At 35.7% G+C, this 12,979-nt stretch overlaps 1 protein-coding gene across 1 annotated transcript; it reads right to left on the bottom strand.

Moving 5' to 3' along the window:
* Positions 1-4,915: 4,915 nt before the first annotated feature.
* LOC107806706 (mitochondrial import inner membrane translocase subunit TIM17-2) lies at positions 4,916-11,300 on the bottom strand. The gene is made up of 3 exons (XM_016630926.2): positions 11,156-11,300; positions 9,278-10,140; positions 4,916-5,218 (listed from the first exon to the last, which is right to left on the bottom strand). Exon 2 carries the CDS (start codon positions 10,011-10,013, stop codon positions 9,303-9,305), a length of 711 nt encoding a protein of 236 aa, XP_016486412.1. The 5' UTR covers positions 10,014-10,140; positions 11,156-11,300; the 3' UTR covers positions 4,916-5,218; positions 9,278-9,302.
* Positions 11,301-12,979: the final 1,679 nt, after the last annotated feature.

Raw genomic sequence — 12,979 nt, 5'->3', positions numbered from 1 at the left:
AGATCTTAAAGATTAGGGTTTCAAAAAACCCAGAAGAGGTGAGAAAGGCCTTGAAAGTTTCTGATCTAACCAGGAAAGTCAAGGATCTGCCTTGAAAGGCCATGGATGGCCGGAGAAAAGCCATGAACAATAGTCGAGCAAGGACTGGACCAAATTCCTTCGAGGACTGGCCATGAAATCACATAAACAAATACCCAGGAGCCATATGAGGCCATTACACATCTCCAATGGCCATGGGAGGCCATGGATTAGGCAGGATTTAGGGCGGATTAGGCTGGGGATAGATGGCGGCGGCTAGGGTTCATGAGGTTTCAGAGAGAGTTGAGAGAGAAGAGATATTCAGAGGCAGTGGTTGGTGAGAAATGAAGTAGGGTAAGGGATCATTTGGGGTTAAAAAAGGAAATGGCATATAGTGATCGTTGATCTAAATGATCAACGGCTGGGATTAAAGGGGTTAGGTAGGGATCCGGGTTTGGGTAGGTTTAGTTGGGTTAGGGGTCGGGTTTAAACGAAATTGGGCCAGGAAATTGGGTCTGATTTGGGGTTCAAATTAGGCTACAATTGGAATGAAATACTAAATAATTTTGTAAAAATATGCAAAAAACATTACCTTAGTTATATTTTAACATAAATATAAAATTCCAATAAAGTAATTACCAAAATAATAATTTTGAAAATAATTATTGAATTTTTAAGGATAAAAGAGGGAAATAAATTGATTTAAAACCTTTAAAAATTATGAAAAAATAGTAAAACATTTGGATATGGTTAAATATGCATATATATGCCATTTTGAAGGGTATTTTGCATATTGAAAATATATAGGGAAAAATTGGGTATCATCAATCATGTCATGCATCAGTACATCATCCATTTCCATCCTTGTTAATGGGGGAAAATAGAGTCTTTCAAACCCTCAAGAGGCATTAGGCAGGGCGACCCTTTGTCTCCCTACCTATTCATTATGTGCATGGAAAGACTATCAAGATCTATTGATAAGGCAGTAGTACATAACCAATGGCACCTCATAAGTATAAGTAGGTCTGGACCAAAAATATCCCACCTATTCTTTGCGGATGACCTCACCCTATTTGCCAAAGCCAATGACAGGAACTGCAATACCATTCTTTCAATATTGCAGAACTTCAATGAGCAGTCAGGACAAAAAATCAATCTCGCCAAATCAAAAGTCATGTTTTCTTCAAACACCACACAAGATATCATACAACATCTTACCAATTATTTGTCCATCAAGCACTCAACATCCTTTGGAAAATACCTTGGATTCCCCATTCTCCACAAAAAACAATCACATGCGGACTTTCAGTTCATTATTGATAACATGCAACCCAAGATGGTTGGTTGGAAAACTAAATGCCTCAACATGGCTGGGAGAACAGTCCTGGCCAAAACCTCTTTGAACAGCATCCCAAGTCATGTTATGCAATACATAAATCTATCCATCAAAATCATCGATCAGATTGATAGAATTCAGAGAAACTTCCTTTGGGGCACCACCCCTAAAAAGAAGAAGTTACACCTGCTCAAGTGGGAGGTAGTCACTAAGACCAAGGCTGAGGGAGGGTTAGGGCTCCAAAAGGCTAGTATCAAGAACAAAGCTTCCCTCACAAATCTGGCATGGAGAACCTACAAGAATACCAATAGTCTATGGGCTAGAGTCCTCATTCACAAACATTGCAACATGTCTAGACCAGTTAGAGCATTTAGACACCCTAACCACTCAAAATCTCCAACCTGGAAGAGCATTCTAAAGGGCTGGGAGATATGCAACAAAGCAAGCAAATGGATAGTCCACAAAGGAAATAGGGTCAGTTTCTTGAATGACACTTGGATCCCTAATCAGCCAGCAATCAGACAGATGATTGAGGACCCATTAACCCAAAATGACTTCAATGCCAAGGTGAGTTCAATACACAACATGGGTAATTGGGACACATCTGCTTTGTCCATTAACATCCCCCCAAGTATTCTTAACCTATTGAACTCTGTGTTCATCCCCCCTGTTACAACTAAGGATGATAATCTTATATAGGATTTGACTCCTAATGGCCAATTCTCAAATAGTTCTGCTTACTCCTTCCTAAGCAGGACTACAACCAGTCTCCATTTTGGGAAGGAAGGCTCCTTCAAATGGATCTGAAAGCTACAAGCCCCCAACAAAATCAAATACTTCATCTGGCTCCTAACCCATAAGAGACTTCCAAATAGGAACTTCCTCCACTCTATTGGAATCAACTATGTCTCTCAATGTCAATACTGTAACAATGGACAGGAAAATATTGCCCATATTTTCTTTGAATGTCCTAATGATGTCCATTTCTGGAATGAAATTATATCCAAATCTTCAGGAAATGGTTCAAATAATGCTCATGTCTTCAATGGCCAACAGTGGCAATCAACATGGAACTCTCTAAAAGATGTCCCTTTCAATAACTACATCTCTTAGGGAAACCTCATTCCCTTTTGTCTGTGGCACATCTGGTTAACCAGAAGTAGCAATGTATTCAATAACAAGAAACAGCACATCAGTGCCAATAACACAATCTCAAAAGCAACCGAGTAGCTTATGTTTACAAAGAATGACTCAACAAAGATAACTCACTAGATCATGTTAAAATGGGAACCTCCATCCAGATGTTCTTATAAACTGAATACAGATGGAGCAGCAAGGGGGAACCCAGGAATAGGAGGATCAGGGGGAATATTCAGAAACCACAATGGCGACTGGATATTGGGCTACATGCACAATATACCCCAAACAACAAACACAAGGGCAGAAGTTCAGGCCCTCGTACGGGATCTACAACTGGCGTAGCAAAACCATTTAGTACCACTGGAAATAAACACTAATTCAGCTGAAACAATTAATATGCTTTTGAATGGAAGTCTGATTTATGACCCTCTAATTTGTGAATGCAGGTCAATCATCCAAAGGATAGGCAGCGTGGTAGTGAGGCACACCTACCGGGAGCAGAACATAGTAGCTGATGCATTGGCCAAGGAAGAAGCAAAAGAGATATTTTTGAACAAATCTATGACATTATCAGTTCCTCCGATGTTTGTCAACGATCTATTTTGGGCAGACATCCTAGGAACTGAACTAGTTAGATCTTTTGTGGGTTGTAATTTAAATACAATCATGCTAAACTTTACAACTATAGGGTCTATGTGATACCTCGGTAATGTTCCTGATGTGGTTCCTTTTATTAACTAGCATATAAATACAATATCCCTTTTAACCAAAAAAAAAATTCTTTTTTTTATGCCAAGAAATTAAAGTATTTAAGTAAATACACGAAAGAATAAGAATTATTTACACTATTAATGTATTTTAATCTGTTATAATAAATTACTTATTATTTTTATTAGGTAATCAATTAATGCTTGTTATGAACTTAATATGTAAATGCTTTATAAATAACATAATTGTATAAGCATTTTTACAACGCTAATGTATATAGCTTAAAACTCAAAAATAAAAATGCGTTGTCAAGAAACTAAGCTCAAAGTAACAATATAAAAATAAGAAAATACAAAAGACAAAGGGAAAAGAGAGAACTTTCTTATTTCATCAAACACAAGTGTTTTCCAAGTTTGTACAATGTGATGTCCAAACCCTCTATTTATTGAATGATATTTAGGTAATACAAAGAGATATCATGAATATGGTATTAACTATTGAAATTATGGGAAAATATCATGGAGGAGGTTATGCGGGTGTGAAAGTTACAACCGTAATGATAAGAAGCAGTGGAGGTTAATGGAGAAGAGTAGTGGGAATAACTTCTTTAGGAGTTATAGACATCCACTATATTATATAATATTTCATAACATGTGTTACGTTCTTGTATTTTAACTCTCATTATTCTTTTCTAGACAAATAGACAAGCAATTTTGTGAAATTTCGTGGATGGACGGGGGGTGACCCAAATTAATGCAAGTATAATAAAAATTTAAAAAAAAAAAAAGAAGGGAAAAGTGCGTTGCATTTTTGTTCGTGGATGTCATGGTCTAATAAAAGTGCATTGCATGTAGCCATGTACAATGGAATTGAGGGATTGCAAAAGATCCAATAATTTATGAGTTTCTATTTCAAGAACATCAACTTGAGAATTTCTGTAAAGCTAAAATTGGGGTGAGCACACTCGGTTAAAAAAAAATACACAATTGACTAATTCTTTTTTCACTAATAATGTAACTCCATTCAGGGCTAAAAATTAACCTTAATCAAATATTAACTAGCATATACTTATTGGAAGGTTTCTTTCTTTTAACTCTTCCTTTTTTATTTTTTTGGTTCTTTTTCGATGAACCTAAATTTTTTCTTTCCTTGAGCCGGGATCTATCGGAAACAGCTTATCTACCCTCAAGGTAGGGGTAAGGTTTGCGCACACACTACTCTTCCTAGAGTCCAAACCCCACTCGTGAGATTATACTAGGTTTGTTGTTGTTTTGATAAACCTAAGTAAAGGAGAAACTTCTTTTAGAATCACAACTTGGTGGAATAGTCAACATCAATAACATACCCAGTATTATCCCACACCGTGGGATCTGGGGAGGATAGTGTGTACGCAAACCTTACCCCTACCCCAAAGGAGTCGAAACTAGAGAAAGTATGTCTCTACCCCTTTAGCCTCCTCCCAACTTTAATACCATGCTTCTTCCGTCGCAAGGTTGGAACTGTGACGTACGCCTAGTTCTCACATCAGATGTCGTGGCCCATTGAACCAAAGCCTCGAGGGCAGCCTCTCTAGAGGCATTTGCTCTCTGAGAAAAGGTTTTACTATCTAAGCATGCTTCCCTTTTTCCAGAAAAGGGCATTCGCTACAAAAAGTACCACCAGATATAATATCTACTGTAGTCGAGCAACTTAAAAAACAAAGTTATCCAGAAGTGGCCCTACAAAAGAACTTTATATGTTGCCCAAGAAGGTGTTTCCATATACAAAAGAACTTTATTTTTGCACTTGTTTGATCATTCAGGTTTGAACAAAAATTGCCAACTCATACAACAATCAGAAGTTAATACCATTAAATCTATGGTGCAATACATCTTAATGTCAAGTACTGTAGATTAAGTTGCCTGCACCAACAAGCCCACTATGTCATTAAGATCCATAATACGCCATTTACTAATCCCAAAAATTGGCGCGGATCAAGAAGCGTGACAAGTGTACCGACCACCAGAGATGCTCCCCCTACAAAACGGATTCAAGCAAATGCTATGATTATAACTTGCTCATAAAAGGATAAGAAATGAGAAACAAGAGAAAATGTCAAGCAACAATGAAGACGGAAGATCAAAATACCCTACTCATCCAGGATCTATCAGGTTGTCAACTTCACCTATGTAAACAAGAAAAAAACAAAGAAATGGCTAAGGATCGAGCCCTCTGCTACTAGATATACAGCCTCTGCCAAAAGCAAGGTGGAAACAAAAAAAAAAAAAAAAATTCTCTCATCCTCTGAGCGAAGCAGAATGTAAAGTACATTGTTAGAGAGAGGAAGACATGCACTGCTGGAGTAGGTGGTTGTGAGTTGTGAATTTGGTATTTCACTAGAAAAGGAAAGAAAGAAATTCATGGTTTCAGTGTTGGAAAAATGAGACAGAGGAAGAAGAAAGCGAGAACTTAAGGTTAGCGTCTCATACAACAGATAGCAGATAAATACCTCAGTAGATAAGAACTCCAGCATTTTTTCTCTAAAAGTGGCAAACACAAAGATAAATTGGAAGTGCAGAACATTGAGCAACTAGCACAAGTTTTTAGATGCAAGGTAGGATCTCTCCTGACCTGACGACCTGTTTAGATTTACCACTCGGAGCATCTCTTAAGGATTGTGTTGTGTATAATCCAGAGACAGAGAGGATTAAGAAAAGAGCTGAGTCCCAAAAGAGAGAGCTTTCAAAAGGAGGGAACGGAACTTTGATAAAGAGTACTACGCCTAGCATACCAACAACCTATTACATGTATTTGATGTCACTCCCAATAAGTGCGGTAAAAAGGTCAGAACAAACCCAAAGGAACCCTGAAGTGACCAGCGGGCAAGTCTCCGTAGAGGGTGTGGGTGAACACATGAGAAAGCTTGCTCAAACTCAAAGCTGCTGTCAAATTTGACTTTGAGATTCTACAAGGCATCACTTTGAACTTTTTGGGCAGTGCATTTAACAGCATTTGACTATTGTCAGTCTAGTTCAAGCAATATTAAGGAGTTGCCTCCTTGCTATTTCCTAGTCCATAAAGTTGAACGCAGCATCCCTCTTATATTCTTGAAACAGAAAATGACAATAAGAACTCCCAGGAGGAAGGAGGATAAAAGAACCGAGCATAGCTCATAGCTGAAATCACGAGAAAGATGAGGCTCACATATGTTGGTTGGTGCTTTATGTCAGATACTCAGGTGAAAATATGAACTTTCTTCTATTGCATTTGTCATGTGGCAACCCAACTATGTTGGGTGGTACTAAACTAGTCCATAGAACGAACACACTAAAAGATGTGCTACACAGTTGAGCCTTTAGAAGTGAAAAAAGATATACGGCATGAGATGTTTTCCCTCTAGCCCTCCTATGTGTCCTAAAAAGGACGGAAATTGGAGAGCTTTTGTAGGTTTATAGCATGACTCTATACATTGAGGAATAATTTGGCTTAGTTAACTTTGAGTGCACCCATGAGGTCCCTGTTAGTCTAAGCATTTTGTAGATTGATCCGTGTATAGAAGATTGACAGTTTTTTTTGTAGAGAACGGCATTTTGGTGTAGGCCCTCTACTTTGGTATATTGCTTGCACATGAGTTGTCCCGCATCAATTGAATTATTTACCTCACAAAAAGAAAAGGAACTAATCATAGCTCCCATTTCTACTTCAAGATAATCCAAAAATGAGCAAGTGTATAATTAGTTATGTATGTTATTCTCCCTTTTTAAGAAATAACAAACTCGTGTCACATATAAGTATTTCCTATAATTGTTTATAACCAGGAAATCCTTGGGAACCGGTGGTGCACGGTTTAGAACTCGGTGGATAATGTGCCCTCCCATCATCCCTACTCCACTTGAATACCAAGCTTTTGTCTGTGGCAGAGTTCGAAACTATGATGTGTGCCCAATCCACACATCACATATTGCGCTTTTACCACTAGACCAAGGCCCTAAGGGCCACAAGTTATTCCTATATTACACCCGCATAATATACCAATATGGCACAGAGTTATAGTGCAGGCACCAACGATGAGGCATCTCAGAGAGATTAGTACAGTTTTCTACAGGTAAATCAAAGTTTATTTTAGGGATATAATACATGTTCAATAATAAATTCAAGAATTGCAAAACCTACAAGATTCGGAGCCTATTTGGCCAAGCTACCAAAATCTGCTTATTTTGAAAAGTAATTTTTTTTAGAAGTACGTTTTCCAAAAGTACTTTTGAAAAGAAAAAAAAAAGTTTGTGTTTGACTAATTCATTTACGAAGTACTTTTTGCAACATTTGATAAACAAATTGTGTTTGGCCAATTTTTCTAAAAAGTGATTTTGTGTGTCAAATTACCAAAAAAGATAGTACCAAGGTCTTATAATTATTTTAAAGAGAAAAATAAACTTAAATATTTATCGTAAGATACTTTTATTATTTTTATTTTATTTAATTAAAATATGAAACATAAAGTAAACATATATATTAAAGATTTGAATCAATTTTACATATATAGTTATACCAAAGTATATAATATTATCTAGTATAATAACTTATTGTTACATGATGATTTAAATAATTAAAATACATCATCCATTATGAATTAGAAGTCTATTTCACAAATTACTATATATTGATAATCCACATGAAATAATAAGTAAAATCACTCAAACATGATAACATTTCTCAACAATTTCATCTCTACTTCTATCACACAACGTCTCCATATTAGTAGACTGTCTTGCATTTCTAAAGGAATACCAGAAGGCTCATCTCCTCAATCTCTGAAGTAATGTCTTCATTAGCATAATAGTTGAATTCTTTATTGGTAGAAGAATATTGTCGGGTGAAATTTTGTATAGCCATGGTCGTTGTAACTAGATGATTCTGAGTGTTAAACTTGAGAAATGGCATTAAACGTAAAATAGAAAATAATTTTAAATATATATACAAAAATTATTTTCATAAAAAAAATAGTTAAGTATGTTTAAATTCAAATTCAAAAAGAGTAACTAATTATTAACAACACATAATGTATAATTTGATTTTTTTTTTAAATTTAAATTCAAAAAGAAACTAATTATTATCTAACCTAACTTTGTCGTAAATTGCCAAGTGACCTATTGTGAGGCTGCCACTTGGCTTAATGTGAATGGCTTTTCTTCTTCTTTTAATAATATATAGATAGATTATGCGATGCAATTGTAAATTTATTAGTTATTTGTAGGTAATTTTCACAAATTAGATTTGATAATTGTTTTAAAGATTGTTGAACTAATAGTCTATAACAGAAGAAATTATAAATGATTATTTGTAAGAAGAGAATTGATAATCCAAAGAAACATATAGATAATATGCTTTAGTATGAAAAAAGAAAAATAATTTGGAAAGTTACAAGACATTACACAAACAAAAAATCAAAAACAAGAAAAGTCAATAAAGAATTTGGAAAGTTACAATATGATTCATGTATATGATATCTTTAATTTTAAAAGAATGGTGAAAACTAAAAACAAAATGAAAAGAAAAAACTTAAATCAGTAAGGGATAATTTGGACAACATATATTTATGGTGAGGATAATTTTGTCTTGAATAAATTAATTTTCGACTTCTTCCAAAAAGCAGAAAAATTGCTTTTGCTACTGGCCAAAAATACTTCTCCGTCTTGGCCAAACAACTTAAATTTTTTAAAAAGTACTTTTTTGGGGGAAAAATACTTTTAACCTCCCAGAAGCTTGGCCAAACAGGCTCTCAAATACATACAAGATCAGAACACATCTAATTAACAGGACACAACACCTTAGCAAGCAGTCAATAACAAGTTTCAATTATATGGTGATCTTCATTCTGAAGAACACGTCAATGCATATAAAGCAAGATTTTATTTCCTTTCTCCGGCGCAGTTTTTATAGAGACTAGAGCACATAATTGCTATTGAAGGAAGACATTTATTCAGGAATCTATCCTTTCCTTGAAACATAGCAAAACCTTGGCCACACTGATAAATCAATATACTGGTTCATACTACATAAGGAATCCAAATAATAAAGAAAATAACATTAACCAACCTGCAAAGAATTTCAGGTCTTCAACTCATTTATATTCAAAGGTAGGTGGGCTAGGAGCATCAAAGCTCTCTAAAACCTGTGTCTTGCTACCACTGTTTGTCGCTGTCTCCTCCTTCTTTCCACCCCCAAAAAGCCCTCCAAACCAGGAACTTGAGGAAGAAGAGGACGGTGCTGAAGATTCAGCCATCATGCCATCAATACTTACTGGAGCTTGACCAGGAAGCTGCCCCATTGGTTGACCAGGCAGCTGCCCGGTTGGATATCCAGGCACACCAGGGGCATTTGGTAATGGCTCATCCATGGGCGGGAAATTCTGGGGAGCACTCATGACTTTATTCAACATAATTCCAGCTCCCTCTATCAACGCAAGTAAAATTCCACCAAACATTGCTGATCTAGAAGCAGCACCTAATCCCTGCCGCATCTGGAGAAAGCCACCAGTTGCTGCACCAGCAATGATTGAGTTCCACGGATCTTCTTTCTGACGGAGATAAACCATTGTACAATCAAACGTGGAGAACAGTCCACCCCACACAGCAAAACTACCACCAATACGAGGAGCATTCATGCGCACTGCCTGTGTAGCACCAACCAAGCGCTCACCTTTTGGTGAGTTGTATGTGCCTTTTATGAAGTGGAAGGCTGCACCTCCAACAGCGCCCATACCAAATGCACCGCCAACATCATCAAGTATACGGTCAGGGCAAGGTTCACGAGAGGTCTCTGGTGTTCCCATTGTTAAAGGGGACGATCACTAACCGGGAGGAAAAAGGTTAAAGGGGATGACACTGACCAAGCAAACTTGTTTTCACTTTCCAAACAAGTGATTGGTTTGATATAACATTAGAATGCAAAGATTTCACCTGCATCAAAACAGTTCTCATCAAGCCGTGCCATCCATTTGAGCACTGAAAACAACAGTATTCCACTAACATGAACACAAACTTTGCATCGAACACTATAACAAGAACAATTTTTTGTCTTATAGCTATCAAAGTCATAACTCAGCTTAAGTAGCAACGGAAGCCCAGTTTTATATATACAAAAGGGTAATAACTTCTTTCTCAGCTACTTATCCATTCGCCCTTTCTTTATAAGCCAAAACATTATTCTTCAAAAAGATTAACAACAGTTTTATATAAAAAGGGCAATAACTTCTTTCTCAGCTACTTAACAACTTCAGATCACTCTTGGAAAGGATATCTTAACAACAGAATATTTCAGCGAGCTAAAAAGCCAAGCTATAAACTTTGTTTATTTAACCGAGAAATCTCCGAGGGTCAATGGTGCACAGGCTTTTTTCAGCGGTAGGGTTTGAACACACATCCTTGAGACGAAGGTCTACCGAAACAGCCTCTCTATCCGATTAGACTGGGTTTGCTGTTGTTGTAGGGTTTGAACACAAGCTATAAACTTCCATAGACTAACATTGAAAAAAAATCTATAGGTTTCTTGAAAGTTGGAACAAATGTAATTTTGAGGACCGAACATATAAATAACAAATACTAGCATTCTTTTCAATAAATAAATAAAGAAAAAAGCCTCCTTCAACAAAACTAGGAAACACATAAACGCAAATTACCAAAACAACAACAACTTGCGCTACATAAGCTGATATCTTTAATTAACCAATCAATCAACTAGACCTCAATCCCAAATTAGTTAGTCATCTATACAAATGCTCCGTATCACTTCTTCGTTAACTAGGTCTAGAACTGACTTAATTTGCGAAACTCACAAAAAACAGTGAAAAAAGTTGACATTTTGAAGTTCAAAAATTTTCTTTTTTTCATCAACAAAACATCTGAGAGTTAAACACTGTAAGCAAAAGTTTTAGCGAACAGAAAGGCGAGCTAAAAGAAAGATATTTTAATTTACCTGAGAGAGACGTAGAAGGGAGGTCAGTGGCACCGACCCAGGTGAGCGAGACGCAGAAAAAATGGAGAAGCTGGAAAACCTAGAAGAATTACAAAAATAGGGATTTGCCTGATATTTCATGGTATTACCTGATAACCATATGGGTTAACGGGTTATTATTTTCTTTCCTTTTTTTTTCTTCTATTTGGTTTTTTTATCAAGTAACGTGTTAATTGGATTAGACACACTCCCATTTCCATTAGTCATAATTGTTAATTGATCTGTCAAATTCACAACCTTTGTTTTGTAACAGGTTGTTTGGATGGTTGTTAATAGTTATTTTGTATTGTATTATTACTTTAAATATAATATTTGTTTTGATTGTTACTTAAATTTTATTGTATCGTATTGTTAAATTTATTATGCAACAATAAAAAGACCCTTTTTTATGTAACGACCGATTCATAATGTATCGTATCGTACTGCATTGTATTGTACTGTATCGTTTGATAAATACAATGTTTGGATAGATTGTGTCGTTTGCCATCGTTTCATGATATCACTCACGAGCAATATGAAGAATAAATTTGCAATATTATAAAGAAAATTTATGATACAAAGTAAAATTACTATATAAAAAAAGTAGGGTAAATGATAAAATAAAATAATTTAATAATAATAAAGGGTGAGATTGAGAGAAAAAGACAAGGTGACGACGCGACCATACCAAATCGGTCGTTACATAAAGTGGCACATTTCGTCGTTATGTAACGATGGATTTAACGCTACGATACAATAAAATTTAAGTAACAATCAAAACAAACATTGTATTTAAAGTAACAATACGATATGATACAATGGGTAACAACCATCCAAACAAGTTATGTGGCCACATCGTTACTTGATATCTTTTCATCCAGCCCTTATTATAATTTATTTTACTCTTTATCCTACCTTTTTAATAATTACTCTACAACATACTTTATTCTTTTTCAAAATAATATTGGAAGCTTATTTTTTAAAATGCTAGAATGTGTGATATTATGAAACAACGAAAAATAATATAATTTATCTAAATATTATATTCTTTAAAAACGATACGATATAATATGATAGGAAACAAAATATAACAACAATCCAAAGAAAATGTAAAGTGAACCTACTCAACTAAAGAGTCTTTGTTGCTCATGTAGCACTATTTTTATATTAAAAACTATTTAATGCAACAGTCAACATGAGAGTTTCTTACAAAGCTCATTGTTTGGTTTTGCCATCTCCAATAGAAGGCCATATAAATCCTATGCTTCAATTTTCCAAACGTTTAGAAACAAAAGGAATCAAAGTTACATTAGTCACTACTCCTTATATACTCAAAACCATGGAAAAATCATATGATTCCATTAATATTGACACTATTTCAGATGGTTATGATGATGGAGGTGTTGCAAAAGCAGAGAGCAATGAAGTTTACTTAAAGAAGTTCAAACAAGTTGGATAAAAAACACTAGCAAAACTTATTGAAAAACTTGAGAGATTGGGTTATAAAATTGATTGCTTAGTTTACGATGCATTCTTGCCTGGGCACTTGAATGGGAGCCTTGACGTAATTGGTAAAGTTGTTATCATGTGACCAGGAGATCACGGGTTCGAGCCGTGGAAAAAACCTCTTGCAAAAATGCAGGGTAAGGTTGCATACAATAGACCCTTGTGGCCCGGCCCTTCCACGGACTCCGCGCATAACGGGAGCTTAATGTACCGGGTTGCCTTTGTTTTCTTACCTTGGGCACTTGATGTAGCTAAGACATTTGGATTAGTTGTATACCACGCCCCTCATCACTAGATTTA

This window comes from Nicotiana tabacum, chromosome 16 (genome assembly GCF_000715075.1).
Source record: "Nicotiana tabacum cultivar K326 chromosome 16, ASM71507v2, whole genome shotgun sequence".
Lineage (NCBI taxonomy): Eukaryota > Viridiplantae > Streptophyta > Magnoliopsida > Solanales > Solanaceae > Nicotiana > Nicotiana tabacum.
The sequence above is the reverse complement of the archived record's forward strand: the minus strand, read 5'-3'. Positions and strand labels throughout refer to the sequence as shown.